The sequence below is a fragment of the Ixodes scapularis genome, unplaced genomic scaffold (assembly GCF_016920785.2).
Source record: "Ixodes scapularis isolate PalLabHiFi unplaced genomic scaffold, ASM1692078v2 PGA_scaffold13__105_contigs__length_92229423, whole genome shotgun sequence".
NCBI lineage: Eukaryota > Metazoa > Arthropoda > Arachnida > Ixodida > Ixodidae > Ixodes > Ixodes scapularis.
Window position 1 is genome coordinate 58,249,384 of NW_024609839.1, and position 27,879 is coordinate 58,277,262.

At 44.6% G+C, this 27,879-nt stretch overlaps 1 protein-coding gene across 2 annotated transcripts; it reads right to left on the reverse strand.

Annotated features, from left to right (window-relative positions):
* Positions 1–1,592: 1,592 nt before the first annotated feature.
* Positions 1,593–27,879, reverse strand: LOC8035146 (copine-8). 2 transcript variants are annotated; one of them, XM_029986992.3, is made up of 18 exons: positions 27,493–27,879; positions 26,404–26,474; positions 25,774–25,861; positions 24,072–24,175; positions 23,903–23,942; positions 23,308–23,384; positions 23,115–23,152; positions 22,464–22,492; positions 20,474–20,577; positions 19,606–19,752; positions 15,109–15,184; positions 14,686–14,736; positions 14,542–14,603; positions 13,818–14,043; positions 9,934–10,061; positions 8,342–8,502; positions 7,516–7,589; positions 1,593–7,040 (listed from the first exon to the last, which is right to left on the reverse strand). In XM_029986992.3, the coding sequence occupies exons 2-18, from the start codon at positions 26,469–26,471 to the stop codon at positions 6,897–6,899; spliced, it is 1,617 nt and encodes a 538-aa protein (XP_029842852.2). In that variant the 5' UTR covers positions 26,472–26,474; positions 27,493–27,879; the 3' UTR covers positions 1,593–6,896. The 2 variants fall into 2 exon arrangements, with proteins under 2 accessions (XP_029842852.2, XP_029842851.2); XM_029986991.4 differs by having other exon boundaries at positions 15,109–15,187; positions 27,493–27,660.

Below are 27,879 nucleotides of genomic sequence, written 5' to 3' on the forward strand. Positions count from 1 at the left end.
TCCCGATAGTCCGAGCTCTATATAGGTTCGTATCTCTCAACTAGAGTTTCTGTTTAGGCTCTTAGCTACGGGAGCCACAGTTGCGCGTTTATCCCCGCAGCGCCGTCTTTCCTGCGAAATTGGGGGTTGTGTGTACGTTCATACAGCCTAGAACTTGGTCCGCCTTACAGGGGCGACGAGTCTCCCAGCTGTAGATGAACGCCTTTCCTGCACAGCATGTTAATCCTGCTAATTCGGAGCATAGCGGCGCCGCGCGTTCGAGGCGCGTGGCGCGCTCAAAAGCAGAGGTACGTACTGCGGGGCGCGTGCGACGTCTGCTTTCCTGCAAGGCACTTGATCCGGCTCCTCTCGTGATCGGATCTCGGCGAATAGCGGCGCGGCGGCACGTGGAAAACAGACGCGCAACTCTGGCTCCCGTAGGGAGCTCTACCCTCAACTTTTGAGAAGCGCTCTGGGCGGGAAAAATATGATATTTGTGGGTCGCGTTTTGAACATGCGTCATTACGCTTCCCCACTAGTTTCCTATACTCCGTTCCAAAGTGCGAGCGTAGCAGAGTATTCTAGTACACTGTAGCAGAGACTTGAGCGAGCTCCGAGCTTTCAGCGCCCCTGCCAAGCACGCGCCCTCGTGCAGTGCGAGCATCGTTCAGGGGAACAAGCTTTTGCAAGTAGCTTCGGCTTTGCTACCACGTAAAGTGAAACATACGTGCTCATAGAGAGCATGAAATCAAGCAATACAAATAATAAACCTGAACCGAGTGTTTAATGGGGCGTTAAGGCCCTCGAGCTGCATAATTTTTTTTTTCCTTTTAATTTTATTTTAAACGTTTTGTTATTGCTGATGCTGGCATGTGCTTGTATTCAAACCAGGCATGTGCATAATCAAAGGTTGCAGCGCCACATTTATGGTCGTATGGCCTGGATGGTGCAGCCAGCATAACAAACATGGTCGCGTCTTGCGGGCGCACTCGCGCCCCCTGCCCGAAAGCAACGGGTCCATAGACCGGTCTCACCAAGCGCTGGGCGAATGCATGACGCCGCCATAACCAATGAGCTTGTTAAAGGGACCCTGCAATCAAATTTAAGCGTCTACCTCTTTTGCGGTTTCCACGTCTCTTGGGGTTCGGGCAAGCCAGCGGGCGCGGAGAGAGTAACTAAATATCAGTGCGTCATATTTTAACCGGACAGGGAAACCTCCTCTCTAACCTCCTCCACCGACGAGGGCGACCCGCGGTACCGAAAGCGCGCAAAATGTGACTGACGTCTTTGGTCTTGGGCTTACTACTGGTCAGAACCGCTAAAAGCTTCTTTTTAATCAAAATACAAAATACAAGTGGCGCGAACCGTTTCAATTATGTATGAAAGTAGTTTTCGTTCACTATTCTAGATCAGAAAAGAAACGAATGCAGTTTATAATGTACGGGAACAAGAAATCCTTCGACATACCCGCCACCAAGCAATTCGTCTGACGAAAAAAAAAAAAAAAAAAGACATACCATCGGTATCATATATATTGCTCTGGGAAAATGTCCGTCAGTGTCTCGTAAAAAAAAAAAAAAAAAAACCGCGCCGCCTCTATTACACAAAGGATGTAACAAAACATATATGCTTTATTGGGAGGATCTGACACAAACTCAATCGGCATTGCAGCCGACCGTCGCACAGACGACGTCAAATATATCTTTCCACAGAAAATGGAACAACAAAGCAGCAACGTGGTTAAAGAACACACAGAGGCACATGCCTGCAAGCTTTGGTCAGCGATTGGAAAGTTCGAGAGCAATGCGCATCCATTACATGCAGTACCAAAAGATTTGACTTCCCAAGTGTATGACAGACATGAGCTTGAGCCACGAGCGGTTGTGGTGCTGGATCATTTTCAGGCATCCGGCATTCATCCTATTTGTCTAATTGAGCGTTTTCTCCGAAATGCTGAATCAAGTTGCAGACAAGAACATATGCCATGCATTCGTAATGGTTTTCTTCCTTTTCATTACTATAAGGTAGCTAATTCATCTCAGTAGTCTAGAGTTATAGACGCTTTGGACAGGTGCCAGATTACAGCCGCCACTGCCGACTTTCTCTTGTCTTACCGAGATGCTGAGCCACTGAAACGGGTGTTCAGAAGCATCCACAAAGGCCAAATTTGGCGAGGACACAACCAAATCTAAGACGCAATAACCTGGCATGCTATATGGTAATAATGAAGTGAAGTAAACGAAATAAGAGGAAACAAAAACTGCAGGCCTTTTAATTTCCTGTGCCTCGACTGCCCTTTTAGCCCATATGCTGCTGCGTACCCCGCACCCCCTAAAAAATTAAAAACAATAAACTATTGATACACTATATGAAAATAAAATAACCAATACAATCTTTTTTAATAGATGGTGAGAAGGAGAGACATACTAGAGAGAGGTAACTGTGCACACCCGATTCCACTTTCAATGACCAATTACTCGTACCAGTGGTGCACATTTATGTAGCGGCCTAGGAGGGAAGCACACGAATGGTCAGGCGGATGCGGATGAACCCTTCGAATCGGGTCGGCTGAGGCTACTTAGTTCAATGGGAGCTCCGGTGATTGATAGTCACCACGGTCTGCCTCAATTCACACAGCGAAACACGTCACCCATATTACGGCTTGTAGAGCTGAGCAAGTTGGGTCATGCTTGTTCAAAACGGCTGGTTCAAACTCCAAATTACAAAACACAATATCCGTTTTTTCTTTCAATGTTAGTGAATTTTGAGTATGGTCCGAGAGGTTGCACTGGAAACGTGACGTTAAATGTTGCAATATGGAGGCAGTACAGCTTATTCCCGACAGGCTACAAGAAGACTGATGGTGTGAAATGAATGCTGAAAAAACTCACGCCAGCGAAAAAAAAAAAAAAAAGATAAAGGTGCAGAATACCTTTTTTTAGAATGCTTCCTCGACTTGCAAGTTTTGCCGTTTTGCTATGTCCACACTACGGACGCGCCAATTTTTCGTAACACACACAAACGTACACACAGCAAGCGGAAGAAGCTGTTAAGCTGCCCGTACTCTCAACGAAATCATTCCACTTCTTGCGCTTACACTTGCGTGTGTTGTGAAAGATCGGCAGGATGTGACATCACCCCACTCGAGAGCGCGGGAAAGTTTGAATGTTGGTTTGGTCATAACCTTCACTTGTCACGTTCTCAATAGCTTCTTTTTTTTTTTTTTTTAATTTAGAGATAATGAATAGCATGCCAGGGAAGAGTAAAGCCCAGGTATCCTGAAAATGTGTTTTTGATCAATAGATGGATGTAGCCGATCCCTTTGAATCGGATGGCAGCTTGCGCAACCCGGCAGTGTTATAAATTTCAGCGTTTAATTTTTCGACTGAGCTCGGCCGATGCCACGTGGCATTAGCTCAGCAGCTCGCAGCTCTCTGTCTTCCTCACTCTTTCCAAGTTCTCAGTAGACGCTCCGGCTCCGCTTGAAGTGGTTCCCACTACCACTTTTATGTTCTTTTTATGAAAAAATATATGTCTGAAAGTTGCTAAGGAAAACATTAGCCACCTGTATATTCGTTTCTATTTTGTGTAAAAATTAATAAAATCCACACACCTAAGCACTGCTGGCCAAGTGCCCTATATTCGTTTTCACGTCAAAAACTGCAGTAAAAATTCTTTTCTAATTGCTACCTTTGTGTGACGATTTAAGATACTTTGATGTGCTGATCAGTTATTTTTAGTTTAAGAACCACATTCCAAATGCAAAAACACTCCTTTTCTCTTGCAACAAAACTTTGTAAGCATAACTTTGTGCAGTGTAGAAACCACATATATGTGCAAAACTCGCTTTCTTGCTTGTGCAGAAAAGCGAAAAGTGAACGAGCATTTTTTTTTTTCTTTTAGGGGTAAATGTTAAACACTATTCTCAAATTACATTTACCGATAAAAGCAACAGGCCAGACAAAATGCAAGGGAGACTGCCCCAAAATACCTCCAGATCGAAACAGACAATATATATTACGTAAAACACAACATCACATATAAAGTTAAGCACCGTGCACATCTAGAAACAACAAAGAGCACATCTAGAAACAACAAAGGTTCAAACAGCTTAGCAACCGCTGATAAGGGCCGTTTTCCCAGACACGTGAGCCTCTGCCTTGTACCGTGCACAGCTCTTATGCCAGAAGGATGCAATATCTTACAGCCACTACGCCTTGAAAACATCATAAAACTAAAATTTCATGTTGCTATTGCTTCTTACTTTTTTTTTTTAAAAAGGGGGATTTTTTTATTAATTTGAGGACAAAGTTACGGTCAGTGCGCAGGCGAGCTGATAGAAGTTTACCATGATTACTTTAACCCGAAACTAGGGCAGACAGAGGAAATTTTTTTGCAGTTGAAGAGAAAGTAACAGGGACAGGCAGCACTTCTAACTCAGCTAATAATTATATTCAACCAACCTCCTTATATACAGAACTACAATCAGAACCATTGTAGTTCTGTATATAAGGGGGCTGGTTGTATGAAATTATTAGCCGAGTTAGAGACACTGTCTGTCCCTGTTAGTTGCCCTTCAACTGTAAGAAAAGTTCCTCCTTCTGCCCCAGTCTCGGGTTAAAATCATGATAAATTTGAGGATGTTTTTTGGGTTTGTTTTTTTTCGCCAGATTCTGTGTTTTCCCCAATTTTGCTAAAAACTTGCCCCGGGGGGTTATTTTTCTATGCTTGTTGGCAGATACCAAAAACACAAAACGTTACTTACAACAAATACCACCAAAGGGCACATAGGAACAGGAGGGCCCCACACATATAATCGCTTTTAGAGCCCAAAGCAACAAAAAGACACATCTTTTTTTTTTTTTTTTTTCGTAACTGCTGCGTTTGGCAAGAGACAGAGGCCCACTCGTCTGCCAGGAAAGGACACTGGACTTAATACCGGAACACCTCGACATCTTCCGTTTGTAAATAAAGTGCACCCAAGAGCCACCTCAGAAAGGCAGACTGGTTTTGTCCCTCGTAAAAGGTGCATCAGGAGTGACACTACGATTGTTTTGCAACCGAGGAACCTAGAGCCCCGTGCTTTGTCGTAAAAAACAAACTTTTATCGCCGAGGCCTTCAAATGCTGCAAAAAAATGAACTGACCAAAAGGGGTGTCCTCTTTCCGGAGCGACGTACTGTCGCCAAAAACATCCATCGTTTAGACCGTCACAACCAAAAAGCCCCTCTATAACAGGGACAGCTATGCATACAATGTCTAGGTAAAAGAAATGCAATTCAACAGCAACAAAGAAGCAGTTAGCATACAGTCAACAATGCTTTCTGTCTATATAGTAACCGACAGAATGAGAGCAGCGGGTCATCTCTTTCTGACGCCTGGCCTCCAGCCTGCGCCGTTTGCCTTCCACTGTGCTTTGGCTGCGCGTGCACGCTCAAGGCTTACTGGATGCCCAAGCATTACCGAAGGCAGGAGGCTCACGCTGGAAGCAGGACATCTGAAAGACCTCCCTGCCGTTCTAGTCCTGTCGGCAATCATATCAGTTATACCGCAAATTGCACTAGGAAAATAAATTTTGCGATTTTAATTGAGGGTGCAAATGCAAAAATAAGACATGTAGAAGAAATAAAAAGCATCTTGTAATTGATGTGCTCACGTGGTAATAAACCGGGTTTCTTGATTCAGCCCGTGGAGATGACGCACAGTTTGAAGAAGATAAATGAATACCTATACACTCTTGCATTACAGCTTGTTGCAAAACCTAATGTGGTGAGAAGCGAGCGTTGATGCCTGGTTCTTTCGAACGGGCCGCCGATTTCTGTCATCCAGTTGATTGTGGCAACAAAGTTAGAGGTTGTGATCAGGAGTGCTTTGGCGAGTCATTTTTAATAAAAGAAAACCTGCCTATAATAAAAACAGTTTTTTTTTTGGAAAATAATTTCTGTTATATTAGCACCTCAAATACTCATACATTATTCATAAACATACTTTGCAAATTAAACTCGAGGAAGAAAACCAGAAGGGACGGACAAACCTTTGTGTTTGTCCGTCCCTTCTCGTTTTCTTCCATAAGTTTAATTATCCCTACCAACCCGCTCGTTCTGTCCATACTTTGCAACCCTTCACAACATTCATATCTTTGCTACGGACAGGTTCTTCGACATCATATTTACAGTACATTTGGCATTGCTACATATTAAGCCGGTAAATGCCACGCATAGTAGCACAATTATAGCAAACAATGGATTACTTTGCTCACACCGCAGAGAGAGCAAACATAGCGTACAAAATTTATGTCAAGAATACAGAGAATGGTCTACTGCGAGACTCTCTCTCTACTCTAGTCATGTTCTGCCCTGAGAGTGGCTTGGCTTATTTGACACAGGCCAATTGGTCCCCCTTTGTAGATGGGACTAGAAGTGAAGTACTAAGACAAAACATAACAATGAGTCGGTGGAGAGTTCTTCAACCTAGAGCCATTAACTAAGCTACGCTTCACAGTAACGACGCGTCGGCCATCTTGTTGCTCGAACCAGTTGCCAGTTAATCCGACGTTCTATCTGGGAACGCAGGAAACGCTCTTCCGTCCTCCAGAAATGTTAAAACAGTTCGTGACGAAGCAAAATTATATTGTCCAAGCTTCCCGAACCCCGCATACAGTTATTAAAAGCATATTTTCGAATTGTAACTATTACCAATCGCGCCCCATCTACACTAGGCAACAAAATGGCGGCACCCACGGGAAACTCGAGGAACGAAGGGCCGATACTCAAAACTTAGCTTGTCTAGCGGCTCTACTTCAACCCATTCTTAGAGAGCATTAATGACAATGCATGTGGCAGTGCCTGCCAGAAAAAAAATTTTCAGACAGGTTGCACGGTCAGATGGGAACGGCTGTGAATGCTACAACACGGGCCGTTACACGGGGTTGCCAGGTCGGAAACCACGCTTCTCCATGTAAGCCACGAGCTGGTTCGGCACCTCCGCCAGCACTTCCTTAGCAAGCCGTGCCTTGGACTCCACTGGGTTTTGGTTGCCCAGGAAATCGCGAAATGCCACAAACTGCGACGAGAGAAAAAAAAATGAATGGATGAATGGTGTCGGCTACACCCTTTGTGTCGGGCAGTGGCTTGCGCCGTCTAGAACTGATAAAGAACATTTGGATTTATCCCCCTTAAACCTGCATGAAATTCTGCCTCTCTATCTAATCTAATACATCAGTTGGCACTCACTCAGCCCACAAGCCCTTTAGTCTGATGAAATTTATTTAGAGTTTTACTCAGGTAAGTGCCTCATACAATGGTTGTTCTTGGTCACCATCAGAACTGATAAAAAAACTCTACAGTGAAGACCACTTGCCTATCTGCCGTTGATGTACAAAAAGTGACAGTGCTTGACGATGTACAAGTACATATTTACAGCTGTTAGCATATGAAAAGCTTGACTGATATTTTATATACTAGATATCAACTAATTTCTAAAGGGGTCTACTGGTTCAGGAGTAGAATAATCGTACGACATGCTTTGCTAAACTCACCTGAACAATGTCCCGTTCTGCAACTCGGCCTTGTGAGGTGATGCGTACGTTGTCACCGTCGAGCTCATTCATGGCTGAAAGGCAATTTGATATTGTTCAGTTCAGTTTCAAACCTACGTTGCACAGACAAAACCATCATCATAATGGAGGAGTCGCAGTCAACGTCCATATAGAAACACGTTTCGAAATCCATCCTAGTTCAAAACGTATATATTGCGCCAAAATAAGTTTTTAATGCAAAAGCATTAACTGTATCATGGAGCGAGACGACGTCATCAGCTTTGAAACCATGTCAAACGACTCTTAAATCCTTCTCCAAGTCAAGCCAGCTCCCAGCTATGAAACTAACCACGTGCAAAGCTAGCCACGGCACGATTTACACCGCTTCGATCCCATTGGCTAGCATGCATCTACCAGGCTCCAATTCGCCGGACATGCAGCGCCATAGGGCGGCTGGTCGTTGAAACAGACGCTGCGCGTCAGTTTCAACGACCAGCCACGTCAGGGCGCTGTGTGTCTGTCAGCGCCAGTTAGCACGCCAACACACGTAGAGCAAGAATGATGTACATGCTTTCGCATTCATAACTCATAAGAAGTGCTTAGATGTACCTCAATCTTTCTTTTTTTTGGGGGGGGGGAGAGGGGAGGGGGGCGGGGGCATTTTTTTTTACTTTATTTTCTTACACATGACCTATTCAGGTAGTTAACAAAAAAGAAAAAAAAGCTTTTGGGAGTCCAGTACCCCTTTAAAAAGATCATGAAATGGAACCTTTCTCTGCCTTGTTAAACGGACGCCAGCAAAGTTAGTTAAAAGCAAACTGCTCACCGCCAAAATCGGCGTTACCAATGCCGACAATGATGATGGACATGGGGAGCACAGAGGCGCGAACTATGGCGTCCTTGGTGTGCGCCATGTCCGTAATCTCTCCGTCCGTGATGATGAGAAGCACAAAGTAGTGCCGACCGTCCTGGTACGATGTGGCAAACCTGCACAGTATGGGCGAGCAGTCTTCTTCCAGCAGCTCTTTGCTGGGAAACAATACAATAAAAATGACTGCATAACAGTTTCATGGAAAGCATATGCCAGTGAGTCACAAGAGAGAATGGCACCTGCCTTAACAACCTCGATATCCACACGCACAAAGCCACCCTCTTTGTCAGCATAAAGCAACACCGAGAACACATTCATTGAAATGCGCTGATGGCAGTTCCAATGTGCTTTAGTATCGAATTGAGCAGTGTGCACTTTAGAGTACCATATTTTCCGGACTACAGTCTGCAAATGGCTCGCAGGGGCCAATTTCAGACGAAAGAAAAGTTTTCCCCAAGTCTGCGCCCGGTGCATTGTCTGCAAGTAAATAATTCCAATACACACCTTAGCAAATGCCTGCCTTACTAGCTTGCAAAGAACCTTGCATCATGCACAAATCATCATTAACATATGTAATTCTTGTAATTTGTTGCATCTCATCATATTTAAGGGTTAACAAGAAACAGTCCACACAGCACAAGATGTAACTTGTCAGGTAACATGTACAGTGTATTGAACTCCCTTTCACCGCAAACTCCTCATTCGGAAATATAAGGTCAGGAGCTTAAAACAGCACCAAAGTGCAGGGGACAAGTGGCCTCGCAGAGTGCCAAGGGTTGCTAATTACCAATGGACTGCTCTCAAAATTCAGTGCCATCTGGTGGCTCAGAAAGCAGTTTCACCTTCGATAAACTAATAGGGGTCATGAAACTGTATTTAATAGAGCACTTCTGTGCAACATTAATTTTTTCTCGATTCGCTTCAGCTGCGATGGTGCGAACATAAGAACCAACCAGAACGAAGCGGCGACACGAAAACCCCTCGATTAAGCTTTTGCCATCAAAAGGCATCAGAGTCTAACTCGTAACAAGAGATTGATTGAACCGCACTTTGAAATAATCACTTCCGCAGCCGTCGTATTTAATTCATGCATCGTGTTGCGCACGACGCTTGAACGCACATGTCTCGCATATCCTCCGCTTGGTAGCATCTTAAACGTCTTCCTTCATTGGCCTCAAGAAGGCCGCCATTAGTTTGACACAAATGCCATTCACTGAGGTCACGGAGGTAGGAAGCTTCTGGAGGCGACATGACGCCACCAGAGGTGAAGCCAGAAGTGTGCAGGAGCACGCCCCCAATGACAACCAAAACCAAGAGACGCTATTGGACAAAAAAGGAAAGCTGACTTGGCGCCAACAGCTGTTTTGGTCATCCTCGAGCACCATCGTTTGGGGGCGTGTCCCTCCACACTTCTGACCTTGCCTGTGGTGGCGTCACGTCGCCTCCAGAAGCTTTCTACATCAATGATTGAGATGATAATAGTGACCAAAGTTGCCAAACTAAATTTTGAAAAGGGTCCATTTCGGGAGACTGCGCCGGTCGCCCACCTTGACACGTGGTTGATGACGGGAGAGAAGTTGGTGGGTCCGTAGAGCTGAACCGTGTGCAGTGTCCGCTGGTAGGCCTCCAAGATCCCTTGCACGCCGGAACAGTATGGGCTGCTGGGATTGCCGTTCTGCATTCCACCAAGGAGACCGCGGACCTCTGGTGTAACGAAACTGTTCATTCTAATATCGTTGCACGCATGGTGAAGATGGCACATACAATATCACACGATAGAACCTTGAAAGTGCGCCTCCGACACTTGCTTACAATGCCTTCGAGCAAAATCTAAAGTCTCGGGATCAAGCTTCCGACTTCCGTAGTGTACTAAACTGACAGCATTGTAAACGTAAAACTTAATATTGCATATACTTCAGCTGGGAAGTACCGTATTTACACGAATGTAGGTTCACCCATTTTTTCAATTTTTGAAAATCTGAAGTCCAGTTATAATTGAACCAAAACATTCCACCGCCGACAAAAACGAAACTATCGCGATATCAAGAACACCTCGGCCTGTTACGAGGTCAGCCAGCTGTACCTGTAGCATTGTGCAATTCTGTGCGCTCATTTTACAAATTCTTTTATTTTATTTGCGCGAATGAGTATTATTGATAGCGATTCGCAAAGGAACCCAAGCATACGGTGGTGAACAGCGCACGGCCAATTTTACCTAGAAGACAAGGCTTGCGCATGACGTTTCGTTAGTAGATCCCCAACTTGCCCCAAGAGGCAAACGGGCTGAAGCTTGACGAGATGACGAGAGTAAGGGCCGTGTCACAGCTACATCGCATTCACTGGTGGCCACAGCTGTGCGCGCGCGACTGCTCAGCGCGAACTGATAGCGAGCTTCCACAGTTCATTTGGAACGTGCACGCGACACCATCGAGATTGCCGGTCCTAGCAGCCTATTCATGTGAGCTCGTTCTGAGCATGCGCTCTATACTCCGTTCAATGCTACAAGCGCGAGCCTGCACGCGCCTTTGGATTTGAGACGCGCGCTTCTAGCGCTCGCGCTCGTTCTGCGGAAGAACGCTTCAAAGCAGTGACCTCGAGCTCTCGTGCTTGTGGAGTTGGCTGCGTTCTCTGGTTAAGAGTGAATGGAGCATAAACAGCGCCCTGGTAAAAATGGCGTCCAGTGCCAGCGTCCAGTGAAGGGCTTCGCAGATCTTCGCACAGCGGTAAGATATTTTCAATCATGTATTCGACGCTACATGTTAACGTCTAACTTCATTGTATGCTATTGCAACAGACATTCGGCGTGAGCATCTCTTTCATTATCTGCTACACAAACCACTGAAGCAGGCAATGGAACAGACCATGCCACAGACGATGTAGCAGACGATGGTGCTCATCCGGGCTACCTAGGGGGCGCTGAGGGGATCTACTAGCGACGACGTCTAGAGGAGGAGACGCGCAGGCATTGTCCTCTAGATGGTATTGGAACCGCGCGTCCGACTCCCGGGGGTTGCAGCGATTCTTGTAAGAGCCATTCCACAGGTTGCTGGAACAGCCTCGTGGCTCACACCCCGCGGCTTCTTTTCAAAGTTTTTCGGACAATTCACGATCGCATGTCGTCTGATCAAGTGTCGAGATCATGCCGGAGCGCTAACTACGTTTTTTGTAGTGTGAGCTACACTGGCCGAGGTTGAGCAGTTTTGCGTGGCTCCTCGAGAGTCGTGCTGCGCATGCGCGAGGAGCAGTGACGTCACACGGCGCACAGCTGGCGTGCCGGAGCAGCCGCCGCTGCGCTCTCCGCCGCCGTCGCGCGCGCCTCGCCGGTCTGCGCATTTCAGAGTGACGTCATAGCTGCGGCAGGTTCACTGGCGCCAAAGCGTTCCCAGCTGTGCGCCTCTGTTGCACAGTAGCCAAGTCTGACGCTGCACCGGAGCCGCTTGATCGCACCTCTCATTTTGTGCGCATGCACAGAGGTATCGGTGGGGGTATACATATAGCGGGGCATTTGCCAGTGTGGTATAGCCATGAAGAAGGAGAGCGAAATTGCTGCTCAGCGGCGCAGAAGAGCGGAGAAGCTTAACTCATCGGATCCGGAAGTAGTTGCCTGGCAATTAGCGGCTGAGCGTAGGAAGAACGAACAGAAGAAGGCTAAACGCGCTGCGGAGACATCGCAGCAAAGGGAGGAACGTCTAGCAAAGCAGCGTCGCCAGGAGGCTGAGCGACATGCCCGACCGCTCATGCTACGTATACCCTGGCATAGCTGAGCTAAGCCACTGCAATTTTTTTGTATTGACACGCATGATCCGGGCAGTTTAGGTTTTCGGTGCTCGTTTATGGCCATTCTTCACCCCGAAGCAACCAACAAGTGCGCTGTTGGACGCAAGTTCAACCCGTCAGAGCGGGTGATGCTCCAGTGCAGTCTGCAATGGCGCAGGATCTTAAACTGTGACAGCAAACGAAGAGGCTTCAGCGGACCAAAGCCTGGATAGGTTGCAACGTATGCCACAAAAGTGCGCAATCGGTCCCTACCTGTGACGTGCAACGCGATTGCCGAGCAAGCGCTGAAGATGCGGTTGATGCTGTCATTTTTTAAAGGGTAAAGCTATACGCACGAGCTCACGTACCTCGACCGGAATAGCTATATGCGGACGCGCAACTTGTATAAAACGATGGGTTACAATGAGTTTGCAAAGTGGTAGCATAGCTTAGTAGTAAGGTGTCTGCTTTATACGCAGCGGACCCCGGTTCTATCCACAGAATGGGCTTACTTTTTTATTATTTTTTCTCAAAACTTTTTCTTTGGCAATATTTACAACTTTTTTTTTCTTTTTTTTTAAATTACCACTAGAAAAAAAAAAAAATGTTGTCGACGAAACTTTGCTGAACTAAATGTTATGGGACTCCCTTTCCGGAGGGGCAGTGGGGGGACAGCAAGGCTTGGGATAGTTTTGTATAGTTTTGTAATGAGCAGTAGCAAACTGTCGCCGCGAAGCGGCATGAACACAGGGGGGGGGGGGGGGGGGGGGGCGGCTTGACAAGCTCTTCAGTGATACATGCGCCATCCGAAAAGGGTGACCCAGATGGCAAGAGCTCTCTGCGTCTTGCGTATAACCATTTTCAGTCGAGGTGCATGAGCTCGAGCGTATAGCTTTACTCTTTGTGAAGTGTGATATTTTGTTAAACGATGCCGACGATGTACTTCGAGAACGTAGCAGTGATGACGACATGACTGACACCACCTGTGCGGACGAGTTGTAGCCTAGTCGCGGATGGCGTGAGAACGACAGGGAGCGGCTTCAGTTATCCCACCTCCAGCGTGAACTTCCTAGTTTCGATAACTCCTAAGCATCTCATGCACCTCGCATGTGCATGCGCAGCCGAAGCATGCCAGAAGGCATTGATAGCGTGTTGAAGGCTGGGCTTTCGAAACAGACACTTTGCCATTCTGATTTGTTCACTACAAAATGCGCATCTAAAGATTTTCTTTTTTCTGATATGCAATGCGGGGGCTGACTTACAATCGTGTAAATACGGCACTGGAAAGAAACATCCAGGTCAAGGTTTGAAATAAGGCAAAGTCCTCAAACATTTAAAACATTTTGATTTTGAAGAAGCTGCCTTCGGTGGTGGCTGACGAACCCCTACCGATGTCGGCTACTGTGCAATGAAGCAGCGCATAAGCCTAGATCTCGTCAAGAATAGACGAATTTAAGAGAGTGTTTGCCTCACAGCTATGCATCAGTGAGTGGCTGGGATCTGCTAAAACAGGGAAGAACGTTGGGAAGAGTAAGGGCAGAGAAAGCAGGGGAGCTTGGGGAATTTGGGGAACCCGTGAGGGTGTTCTGGGGTACCCCTAGGTTCCTAGGAACCCAGTTTAAAAACCCATATTCTAACTCAAAGGGGAAAAAAAAAAGAAAGTCTCTGAACTGACCAGGAAAAACTCATGGGACACCTCGCCGGTGGGCGGCAGGCGGGCGCCAAAGCCGAGCGCTGGGAACATCTTGTCAGCGTCGTAGTCCTGGATGATGTCTCCCACCGCCTGGATGGCAAGTGTGTAGACGTTGGCCTGCTGGCCCATGTAGTGCAGGGACTGGGGGGTGCGGGGGTCACCATTGGACGCCGTGAAGTCCACCGCCACCGTGAAATGCAGCTGCGTCCTGCGCCGAAATCGACGATACGCTGGCTCGTCCGTCTCTTTGTGTGCCTGCTGCTCCCTGTGTAAACTGTAGCTTTCTTACTTTGCAGAGTTTTTCGACTGACAATTGCTGCTGTCTACTGATGATTGCTGCTTGCATGCTTGCAAAGTTTACTACCAGGGTTAGAACCAGTGAGACATTCTGTACTGTCGCATGCTCATAAAATTAATCGTGACGGTGAACCTTGTGCACTACCGCCATAAGCATCTAAACTCATTGTGAAAAAACAGTGCGAAGCAGACAAGGTCAAAAAGGGAGGAAAACACTCCTCGATCACAGTGTCATCTATACATACAAATAAGAAATCAGTTGCTAGTCAGCGTTTGTCCTGCGTAGTCCTCCTTTTTTGTCCTTGTCTCTTTCGTGCTGCCTGGTCACGATGAACTCATACCAACTTGCCCAATTGTCTATTCTACTAAGCATCTAAACGACCGTGCCTTAAATGCATAAAGTGAATACCCTTTTTGGATGTAGTCCAGAAAAGTTGGTTGCTCATGCACTGCACAGTTCATCAGTGTCACCTACGAAAAAAATAACCAAAAAGACAGGCAATGTCAATCTGTCCTAGGCTGTTTGTTCAAATGTAAAACAGTGATCACTCACAGTGCCAGAGTTTTTGTAGCCTTGCTTAGACGTCTTCTTTGGATTGATGCACTGTGAGGAAAATTCATAAAGTGAAGGTCACGGTTGGTTGCCCCACACATACTGGAACCACGCTGTTTATTATACCAACGTTAAACACAACTATCCTTTTTGCCGAAATCCCCGCTTTCATGTGCATCCCCCAGAGCACATGCAAAGTGCTATTTGTTTCAGGTTTTTGCTTTAGATGGGTTACCGCTGCAAACGCCGGCACGTGCAGCGCATATAACTGCACTCCCAGCATGCTCTTAGGAGCCTTTGTAATTTAGCAAAAGGTCTATTATACATGAAAAAAAATATTGCTGGGGAAATGCAAACTGGCGGTTAGCATTTTGCTAAAAGGCTAATCCAAGAGAACAAATCCACAGAATGTGCTAGGCTCACCTGGTAGACATTTTCAGCACAGGGACCCTTCTGCAGGGTCCGCAGGGTGCAGGAGAACTCCCCTATCAGGTCGTGGCTGCTGCAAGGGGAGACATGAGAATTGCCCCGCCCTCACGCCACCGGCCCATATTTTCCTCTGTGGCCAGTCAAACTGGGCAGTTTAAAACACAAGTTTCCTGGGCGTACCAAAATATTAGGCTACCAAAAAGCTAAGTACCCCATTTTACTTCCATGTGGCATATGTGCCTGTGAGGCTTGTAATTATCTTGCCTTTGTGCTTGCCTGACACGGGTTTGTCTGACACAAGTTTGTCTGACATGGGCTCATATGGCATATGTGCTTATATGGCAAATGCTCGTATGCATGTGCTTGCATTGCATGTGCTTATAAGGCATTAAATAGCACATGCCTGAATGACATGTGCATGTGTGGCACGTGCATGTGTGGCACGTGCATTGTGTGTGCCATGCGCATGCACATCATATGAGTGTGTATCTGCAGCCGACACTACAATCCACCCCAGCCAGTCCGACTCCATAAATGTATCATGTGCTAAGCACCCCGCATGTCACTGCACATCTTCTTAAAGGTTCTGTGACATTCACACAGCACTGGATTGGCTTCAGCGGCTCGCAGTGTACGCTGCGGTCCGTCACAAGGTGAAATATTTTTCACCTTGTGACCTTGCGTCAAACCCGTTTATATCGAACTCGTAAGAAAAACGTCTATTAGTTCGATATAGCGGGTAATTCAATATAAAAGTTTTAATGAATTTGACTCTCAAAAATCCACTTTCTGCTGACATATTACACAATGAAATTGTCGCATATTCTGGTGCTTTTTCTTCATTGCATCCACAATAACAATATTTTTCTACACTATCGGCGGACTACAAAATGCTGAGGCCGCCGCCTTCTATATTCGCGCATCAGCGCCAAACTATGCTGAGAGCACGGAGCACGTCTGACCAGGAGCACCATCTCCTGCAGAGCGCGCCATTTTGCTCTGCAAGTTGGCTTTCCCCTACGGCAGGCGCTGGCATTTGGGGGAAAGCCAGCTTGCAGAGCATGCTGGCTTTCTTTTTTTTTTTGTTTCCCAGGCAAACGCATCAAATGCCCGGAAGAAAAAAAAAAAAAAAAAAAACCAGCGTGCTCTGCAAGCTGGCCTTCCTCCAAGCGCAGCCACCTTCCTTAGGGAAAGCCAACTTGCAGAGCAAAACGGCGCTCTTGGCAGTTCGATATATTGGTAGCGGCTGCTATTTTTGTTTGATGTAACCATAGTTTAACTTTTTGCTATATATTATCACTGTTACATTACTGTGCACAAAAATTATTCCATATAAGGGATAATTCAAAGTAAACAGGTTCGATATAGTCGGGTTTGACTGTATGGCATACTGCAGTGAAGTGGTTGTCAGATAGAGCTCCGCATATCCTTTCAAGTCCCTGAAACGTATAAATAAAAAAAATAGGATCTTTAAAAAATTTCAGAAGACTCGCGATAACAGCATATTTAAAGAATGTAAGCAGTACAGGAATGCACTGAACCGTGACATTAAGAAGGCGAAAGCGCAGTATCATATTAGTAAATTCGACAATCTTCGAAATGATCCAAAACGTACCTGGAGTGCCCTAAAATCTATTATAATGCCAAATTCTAAGTCTGCCACTATAAATGAACTGCGAATGGGGTCCGATGTCTACAGAGGACGTGACATGGCTAATGCAATAAATGAATATTTTATAAACGTTGGTGCCTACAATGGTAAAAATACGACCGGACCTGAGACCCTCGCGCAAACGCACCTGAAGCATACAATTATGCTATATCCTGTTACTTCCACTGAAGTTGAAGCGATAATAAGGACTTTGAAAAATAAGGGCTCCTGTGGAGATGATAATATAAAAGTTGCACCAATTAAACACGTGTCTTCCTTGATAAGTAAGCCACTAGAACACATAGCAAACCTTATGTTTGAAAGTGATACTTTCCCAAGTCCGTTAAAAACTGCGAGAGTAACTGTAATACATAAAAGTGGCGACAAAGATAACATCAGTAACTATCGTCCGATTTCTATACTCCCAATTCTATCCAAGCTTTTTGAAAATCTAATAAATAACAGAGTACGAAATTTTCTAACATCTTTCTCGGCACTCTCGCCAGCACAGTACGGGTTTCAAAAAGGCAAATCAACTGAGCATGCACTATTGCACATCAAAGATAAGATTCTAAATAATTTTGAAAACAAGTTGCTTACACTTGGAGTATACTTGGATTTCCGAAAAGCGTTCGATAGCATCAATCATGACGTCTTATTACACAAACTGCCTCACTATGGCATTAGGGGAAAGGCCCTAGATTTAATAAGTAGCTTTCTGCAAAATCGCGAACAATATGTACAAATCAATGGTATTTGTTCCGACCACATGACACTTAAGTATGGGGTTCCGCAGGGTTCCATTTTAGGACCGTTACTTTTTATTATCTACCTTAACGACATAGTCAACATCGCAAACTCTCCAAGTTTAATTATGTACGCAGATGATACCAGTCTCTTTTTTCTGGCACTACTATTGACGTCATTGAACGCGATGCAAATAATTATTTACGAACTTTAAACAGCTGGCTGGAGGCAAATAAAATGCAACTAAACACTAAGAAGACAAAATATATGCTATTCAGGGCAAAAAATAAAAAGATTGCCAGACAACCACGCTTGAAAATAAATGACTGCACTATAGAACAAATATCTGACTGCAAGTTTTTAGGTGTATGGTTCAATGACCAATTATCTTGGACTACACAGACCATGAACATCAAGAAAGAGTTATCTAGAGCTATAGGAGCCATTTATAAAACAAGGGATATCTTGCCTACCTGGCTAAATATTATACTTTGTTTTATCAAAAACTGTATTATTGCTTTCTAGTATGGGGTACCACTTGCAAAACAAACTATAATGGGCTCATTTGTTTACAACAACGCATAATACGAATTGTTTCCAGCGCAAAATACGATAGCAATGCTAATGAATTACTTGAAAAACTTAACATCTTACCGCTCAATAGGCTATACCACTATAAACTTGGACAGCTAGTTCATGCAAAAGGAATAAATAGCTTTGATTTAATTCCCTCAAATCTAACGGACTATAACCTAAGGGTAAAGTCACCTTACAAACTACCACGAACTAGGACGAATTACGGCAACCAAAAGATCAACTTCCAAATACCCCAACTCTTAAACGCTCTAGACAACAACGTATTGCTTGCCGGCACCACAGGGGCTTTTAAAAAACAGCTTCGCTCCTTCTTGGTCGAACATGAGATACGTATTGTGTAAATATAAATATACTAATGGTTTTTACTTTTGCCTGCATGTGTTTTTATTGTTTTAAAGGTGAATTATGGGAAAGGAGTTTTTTTCCTGACCATTTTTTATTTGTCACTGTTTTAGATTGTCTTTTTGACTGACGACCGTAAAATATATGGTACTTTTTAATCGTGGAATGCTTTCCATACACAAGCATTATACTCATTTTTTACACTATGTACTTTGTACTATGTAATTCATGCGTATACTCATTTTTACATAGTATACTTTATAGGCCTTTTTTTTTTTTTTTTGCTGTCTTATTTACATATTGTGTTTCTTCTCTATCACTCCCTAACAATGTCTAATGGCGGGCGGTGTGATTTATGGTGCTTCCTGGTGTTGTTTGTACGCATATGTATTTTTTTTTTTTTTGCCTTGTATGATGTCTGGGTGTTATCACGATGTTGTGTTACTGTATATTTCTGCATGCGCGGATTCTTTTTTTTTTTTTTTTTTTTTTTGCTTTTTGCTTTTTTTGTATTGGTTGCTGGATTTTGCTGTCCTTGCCGGCCGCTGGCACCTCGTCAGGCAACCTGTTTGCCTTTTGTGCCAGCGGACCGTTCAAGTCGAATTTGTATTTGACTTGAAAAAATAAAATGATTGATTGATTGATTGATTGAAGGCCATTTTGGTCCCTCAAACCATAGACCACCAGACAAGCCGAACACTGGCTGTTGAAACTATATAGACAGAACGAGTAGGGTGGATTTTTCTCTATTTAAGGGCTGCAAAAATGATTTCCATGCATTCAAATTCCTTCATTTACCTTTTTGTCATTGCAATCATTCAATACCCCCCCTTCCCCTTGTAGATAGGGTCCCCCAATCACTTCTGCCAATCCAGAAGTGGTCTCCGAAACACCAGTGGTTGATAACCACTGTTGCCGCGTATGAATGTCTGGCATATGAAAGTGTGGCACCTGAATGTATGGCACATCAAAGCATGGCATGTGAATGTATGGCACATGAATGTATGACATGTGAATGTGAGACCTGTGAGTAGCACAAACTTCAGCATGCATTTCTGATGAAAGGGGTGGGTAGGTCTTACCACCCACGTATCGTTTGCTCCCGGCCAAAGACCCCGAAAATCCCTGCTCCAAAGCCTGCACCATGCACCCACCTGCCGTCGCTGTCCCAGTCGTAGCACTGCACCTTCAGAGGCCGGTCGGGGTCCCCGCTGCAGAGCGTGGTGCTCTTGATCACGCACGGCCGCCACGTGGGACTCAGATTGTTCTTGACCACCTCGGTCTTGTGCACCGTCGTGAAGCTGCCAAAGAATGCAGGCAATCACAATAAAGGCCAGTTCGTGCATTTGCGTACGAGCGAGACCGACCATGCCGTGACCACGTACGGCGAAAGAGAACAGACCACAGAGCAGTGGAACACGCCGACACACCCTGGCACCAAATGTCGGGTAGCCCTGGAAGTGTGCACAACTAGACCGAAGGTTTTACAGTGTTTGTGAAAGTGAATCTATAAACTATCTACGAAAAATGGTTGCCTATAACATTGACAAAAGCATTTTGAACCCACAATAGAATAAATGTGCATGTACCCAGTGTCCTTGGGGCCACCTGATGGATGCTGCCAGCGTGGTCTCTTGTCGTGAGCAGATGCAACCTGCTTGGCCAGACTCAAACACAAATCTGTGCACCAGCCTTAACCGTTGACGTCTGTGTCAGTTTGCTCCTCTTCCCAATTTCAGCAGAATCTGGTAATGCAAGTTGATGGCTTTACGAGGCATTAGTGGCATAGCCAGGAATTATTTAGGGGGGGGGGGGGAAGTTGTTGGAATTTTTATAGGAAGACGAGAGAGGGCAAGGCAAGGGGGGTGGAGGTGGGGCAAAGCGAGGAGAGACTGCCTATGCCACTGCAAGGCAGTCTCGAAGTGAAACTACCTCAGAATGTTAAATAGCCAACCCCAGAATGTTAAGAAGTTACAGTAAAAAGACAAAATGGAAAAGAACTCGACAGGCAACGGATCACACCTCCCATCTTCGTTGGACTTGAAGAAGACCAAAAAGGGATCCGACTTTCCCCAGAAATCTTTCTTGTCCAACTTCTTGGCTGACCACTGCATTGTCACCACTTCCTGAAAGCAAGAAGCCACGACAAAAGATTTAGAGTGAATTTGAGGCCCACCAGAACCACTAACACTTAGAACCACAATGAGAACCACCATGACAACCTGACCCACTACGTTTGCATTTAATAAGATGGCAGGCTCCCATTGGCTGGCGAAATCAAACAGGTGGACTGCGGTAGACCCATCTGTCACTGAATAAGAGGAACTATGTGAATGGTGAATATTGTAGGCATTAACAGGAGAATAGGCAACCACAGCCAAAACCAGACAAACTATGAATGTGAGTTGTTGTTGTACCTTTAGGTTTGCTTGTGAACAATATACAATTTGAGGATGCCAACATATCACTTTTTTTTTTGTTGATATTACGGCAATGTACAGTAGGCTCATGATAATTCAAACTCTCATATTTCATACTTTTGGTTATCCCACCATATTTTTTTAATTTATTCATAAGCCGCTTAATTCGAAAGGCGTTTTCGTGTAATTCATACTTTCTGTTCTCGCGGCTCCATTGAGTGCGCTTCTTTCCGAGCATGGGTGCACTGCAGGGAATCAACACCCGCAGAGCTTGCTTCCGCGGGTGTTACTTCTCTGCGGTGCACCAGTGCTCGGTAAGAAGCGCACTCAACGGGGCTTAACGAGCTACGAAAACGGGTACTACGCGAAAATTTCCATTGCAACTTGCGCCAACGCTGCGACATGGCACAGGTCCACGTCACAGCGTCCGTGCAAGTGGCTATGGAAACTGCCGTGCGGTGCCTGTTTTCATTGCTCATGTGTCCCCTGTTTAATAGTTCAAATTAGACAACCTCTTGGCCCGACGAACAAACATAATTTTGTTTTGAGTTGTCATGTGCTGCCTAAACAGTCCATGATAAATAACATTTTTGGGGGATTAATAATTTTATGTCATACATTTCACAAATGTTTTATCTGTGGCATACCTATTTATGGTCTGTAGGCCTATGTAGAGTAAATCACAAAATACCTGCTTTGTATGTGTGGCCATCCATATGCAAATCGTAATTTTATCTTGCATCATATCTAGATTAATTTTTGAAGTTTCAAACTTCTGATAATTCAAGCAAAATTCGTGGCTTCCTGGAGTTTGAATTAATGAGCCCACTGTATGACACTTTTGGTACGAGATACACATAAAAAGACTAACAGTCAAAGCAAATATAGTAGATACATATTAAAGGAAGCAGTGCAATGTTGAAGAATTTGCATCCTGTGTATTTTATATTGTTTATCTAGGCATAAATGAGAAAAAATGTGCCGAATTTCCCCTGAAATACTGCTATTTCGCTGCATGATCGTAAAGGAAAAAACAAATCAGTATTTATCGACCTGCAGCCGTGTGTGGCGATTACGGGAATTATGGTGTCATGTCACAGCGGTACATGGGAGACAGCAAACCAGTCCCCCTTCGCTACTACGTTTGACGTCAGCCCATTGCTTGCCATGACCTTCTGCGTAGCTAATCCTAGAAAGGTTGGCAACTGCGGAGGGAGCAGTTGGTGGCTCTGAAGACAGAACCCAACGGGAAACCAGGTAGTCCTCCAGTGACGTTGCTCGAAAGATGGTGTGAGAATTAAAACATACTTTGACCTTCAAACTGTTTCATTTTTAATTATAAAAACTAGCATGTATAAGAAAAAACTGGTTTTCTGCTCTTCACTCTATAGGCGACACAAATTAATGCCTGCAGTTAAAAAATTGTTGTACCACCCCTTTAAGTTTATTAAAAAGCCACCATTTCCAAACAGGTTTTTAAGGATGCTAAAGTGTTTTAAAATGCTGCAGTTGCACATTAATTCACTACAAAAAGCAGCCGTAGATGATACAAACTCGACACATGAATATGCAGAGCCAAGAGTTTGGCTTACCCTACAAGAGCTCACTTCTTCAGCAATCACTGCAAAAAGAAATCAGTAAATGACAGAATGAATATCTACAATGTCTAGAAATTATATTTGTCACAATTTATCATTACACAAAAACTACACACATTAGATCTTTAAAAAAAATGTTTAAGGCTACCGTAGAATACAGCGCATCCGGCCATTCCACATTAAGCACCCATATCCAAATTTCTAAGCTATGAAAAAATATGCACAGTACATTTACATGCAAAACTGATGATCAGACAAGCACCCATCCCCCATTTTTTCGCAATTATCTCTAAATTTTAAGTGGAAGCCTGCCCGGTATTTTACGGTCCTTTAATTTTTTAGAACTGTACATTTCTTATTCTGACAATTTTGAAGCTAGTCTTGCCAGAAGCTCCAAATAAAATGCCACATTTACCTTAATTTACTCCCACAAAATGCAACAGCTGTGTGGAATGTATAGAATCCAAGTCCTTCCAAGGACTTCTTCCCACTTCCCAAAGGAAAGCAGCTTTAAATTTGAAACTTGCATTTTCAGATTTTATAACTATGGTGCATCAAATGTCTCCCAAACACTTTCAGTTACTTTGTCCCATTACTAATTTAAGCGAGACACTAATTCAGGCAGAAATATCACTTCCAACACACCTGTAATGCTCCCCAGTTTTTTGCCACCACTGGGATTCCTGCAAATGTAGAAGGGGGGTGGGAGGGAGAGGGGGATCACTGGTACCCATACTAACTCGTGCCTTTCAGAGGAACGGATCTGACAAAGAAATATGACGCGGACAAAGAAAAAGAACCTCGGAAAGTTTTGGGAAAAGACAAGAACGACACATACGTGAGAGGTCTGGTGAACCTGCTGCCCTGAACCGAAACGATTTCACCCAGCGTGCAGTCCATGCTACCGAGGAAATCCTAGTTTGTGGAAAGAACAGGAGTGCCAGACGCCCAAGAGGTTAGAGCCCCCAATTGGATTGGATTGTATCTAATCCAATCCATTGAAACCACAGTTGCCCGGAGCGCGTCTCCGACTGATGCGTTTACTGTATCTTCAAAAGTGGTCCCAGATTTCCACCCGACGACTTCACAAAGCGTTGCATCATCACCTGCCGCAATGCTGGTAGAGTCGCAGCGGTGGGAGTGAATGCGGCTGGCGCCTGTTCCGCTGCAAGTCGCTCCTCAGCCAGATGGCCGACGGAAACCAAAGCAGACGCGAGAAGGGATGCAGCTCGCTTTTTTTGCCGGCGTTTTTACGACCTACTGCCAAGATTGCAATGTACGGCGGCCCGACGCGGTGCCTGCGTGATGCAATTCGATGCTACTTCGTGATCACTTTTGATGCGTCGGCGGGATAAGACGGTAAACGAGCCAGTCAATGGCGAGCTCCGGGCACTTGAACCGCAACGCGGGGGCTCGAGGAAACGCTGTCTTACGTGGTCCGCAAGTCTTTGGCTCTTGGAGTCGATATCATACCTGTTTGGGAGCGGGAAACAGACGTGTTTGGGACAGCTGACTTCACCCCACTGAACCAAAGCCAGACGCGAAGTGCGTCGGGCGCCAACGAGATAGAGAGTGAACTGAAATCTAGGTGATTGTAATTACACCTCGAATCTCATCTTTTGGCTCTCTTCAAAGTAGTAGTCCTCGGTGAACTTTTTGACGAAGTCGGGATCCTGAGTGTTCTTGATGACTTCTGTCCGTCCGATCTGAAAAGAGTCAGGGGGGGGAGGGAGGGCGGGGCGGGGGGAGGGGGGTGCATTTGCAGTGTTAGCTTTTGAGCCTATGTGTGCTATGGAGCTTTTTGGCTTCAACGCAAAAGTAGGAAATCTCAAACATGCAAGTGTGCCTCGGCAAAACGACTGTTTGGGCATTTGTCTTTAGGAGGGAGCCGAGTTCAAAATGAAGTAAGAGTGGCAGGCTTCAGTACTGCTCATGAGATTATGCCGCTTCATAATGATACAATTACAAAACTTAAGACAGCGAAGGATCATTTGGCTTCCTACAATGTGCTTGTTTCATGGTCCTTTTATGTACACTATCCCCCCATTTGCCATACGCAAAAAGTAAGACAAAAAATGTCAAAGACTGTTAAGCACAGAGAGAGAGCTAAGCGCTGCAAACAGGTTCTCCTTACAACAAGAAACAATGTCCTGGGATCTTTGCTAGAGGTAAAACAAGGAGCGAATTTTCTTCCCAATTAATTTTTATTTTATTGCTTATTGTCACAGCTCTCATAAAAGTGGGTCACACAACGTAAAAATAATAAAAACCTTAAAAAAATAATGCAGTAATAAGGCAATGATAAGGAATACTGGGAGCACAAAGTGATAAGTAAAAGCCAAAACTTCAAAATGCATGACTGAAAAAAAAAAAAAAAATGAAATGCTTGTAATTGTTTTTTAGGTTCTCTTTAACAGTAGAAACAGCAGAGTAAATGAAGAAATTCTGTTAAGACAGCTGGAAAGGAGCCAATGCTTTGACAACTGTAAGTCCCTGAACATATGGAACACCATTTTGGGAACAGGACAATAAAATTATGTGAAAATGAGATGCTTTGAAAACCGCTCTTTTCAGCATTGTCAGCGAGTTATGCTGTCTGGTCTTTCCCGACTGCCCCATGAAAGATTGGGTCATTTTCAGTAAGGTAGTATAGCATCTTAAAGGGGATTTCTTCATGGTACCCGATTTGCTTGAAGTTTTGCTAAACTCGCCACACAACATTGCTAAAATAGTACCCCAATTATTAGGTCAAAATATTTTTTTTTTCACAAAGTTATTGAATTTACAGTTTTGGTACTCACCGTGTTTTTCGAACTGAAAGTCTCTACTGGCAACAACGAAAGAGTGACGTCAGTGGAAGGCAGGGGTTCACTTTTTGGACTGTAGAATTTGTTCCCAACTGATTGGAAGTAATTTCATGGTGTCAAATGAACACTTTGGAAGCTCGCTCGAGTTCCCGCGTTCCAGTACGGAACAAATGATTGGCATATTCTATTTTTTAGACTGCCTGCTCGACTGGCAAACCTGCCCGCCACTGACGTCACGACACTGAAAAGTGTGGGTATATTTGAATGCTGGTTGTTGCATCATTTTCATTTGCCGATTTCACAATGACTATTATGAATTTCGTGATACTAAATAGCATACCGGAAAGGGTAAAGGCCGGGGGGTCAGAAAATATAGTTAGTTAACTCAAAAAATCGCCGGAGTAACCCTTTAAGAGCACTACCGGCACATGCCCTATGGTACAGAATGATGATGTGGCAGTTCAAAGAATATACAGGCGTGCAGTCTGTAGTAATACCTCTGAGTATTGTTGGCTGCCGCCACGGCACATCAGCACGACACACATGGGATCCGACTTGGACATGACGTCTGTGTCTCTTAAATTTCTAAGGGGAAGACAAAACGAGAATATGTGAGACAGCAGATACGGAAGTCGAATCAGCCATGAGCGCCATTTGCTCTACAACTGAAATATTCAAACATTCATATAGTAGAAGAATCTGGATGTTAATCTGGGTTGGTCCAGCTTAAATTAAAGGATTGCTTCCTTGACAGTGAACTCTCATATATTCTCTTCAAGAACACAACTTCAGAAAACTCAGCACCGAAAGAAGAACACATCAAACGCACAAATGGCCTAATGGTTCAAAGTGTAGGTTTAACAAAAACCAATAGTTTTCTTCACCTCCATTGTCATTGCACGTAGTGTCCTCATGCTTCACTACACGTCGCCGCAGCGCTCCCATCTGTCATTTTCCCCAATTTAGCCAACTTTTTGACAATTCCCCCGACAATTCTTCGACTTTTCCAGGTGCTTTAGATTTCCCTAACTATTCCAGGTTTACCAGGTTGAGACGCCACGATTACTTATAGCTCGTTCCATGTGAGCGACATTAAAGTCAGTAGAAGTGTGTTGTGGTGGCCGTACTTGCATGAAATACTGAGCTCGACTTTGGAACATGGTGCCACCGCGGCTCCTGGCTGGAACGTGTTCATTTTCTAGAAACGACAGAAGCAAGTTAGGAAATAAAGAAACTGACACAAAAGACTATCAAGCAAATGAATTTAAAAATGAAAGATGGTACTAGCATTGAAACTTTATAAAACAGCTGTCACCTCATCCACAACCCAGCTAAAAATTCCTATTAGATCCAATTGGGATTCTAATTGTTTTAATTGAAACCAATTGGTTTTAGTGGGTTCCAACTGAAAGCACACTAGCCAATGGCTCTTACCAATTGGAATTATTTTTTTAGATGGAACCTGATTGGGTTCCAAATGGTTTTGGTTGGTTCCCATTGGCAGTGACCAATTGGTTGTCCGAAAACCTAATTGGTACCAATGCGAAAATTCCAACTGGAACCTAACGGGAATTTTTAATTCGGTTAAGTTTAACGATTGAGCCACATTCAACGAGAGGAACAAGAGCTTGCTTTGAAATTATGACTCCAGAAAGTCCTTAGCATGCATCATGCAGTGATGACCAACGTTGATAATGACTAAACAAATGCATGCCGGTGCAAACGCCGTCCATATTGATGCACATTGAGGATAGATATGATGCTGAGAGTCAATGTGATCACTTGAACACAGACGAGCATACTTTCGACTTGAATGAGTCTGAACGAGGTGCTTCAACTGTGCACACATAATTCCGTAGTTTAAATATTAAACACTATGAACTAATAATGGATTAAGCGCTTGAGCGTCCCTAATGGGTATAATGGGTCACACCCACAAATTCCAAAGATTCGAACCTTGGCCAACTCTATATGCACACATACGGTATCACCTATGCGATTTAGCATTGTTAGGCGCTCTGTATCACGTGCCAAGTATCATACAGTTAATTTTAGATGGCGTCTGCTAATTTTGGTGAAATCGTTCAACGTTGGTACCACAACCTGCGAGTCTGCCTGCGAACCGCCTGTGAACGAGAGAGCTGTTGCATTTAGGTTGTCGCTGTTTGTGTACGAAATAAGAAGCTTATAAATCAAAATTTGACGTCCGATCTCACCTGTCTTTGTCCTGTAAGGCTTCCGGCGTCTTAATGAACCGAGGAGTATTCCAGTTTTCCTTGTAAAACGCAATGATCAACGAGGTTTGCAAGGATGTTTACGACGTGTTTACAACCACTCGGAGAACGCGGGCCGCCGCGGCCGTTGGCCTTCACTGCAGTGTTTCTCTCTCTCCCGAAATTGGGAGAGAGGTCGTTTGATAATGAAGTTCAAATATAACGAATCTAAGATTACACCGTGATCTAAATAGTAGAATACAGTGTTGTTTTGAGCGATTCAACACAGTCCAAACAATGGTCCTTCGGAGGTTGGAGAAAGTTTCGGGCAATTCTGGACGAGGTACAGATATCTGCGGGCAACCACGGCAGTTATTGATTTTTAAAGAT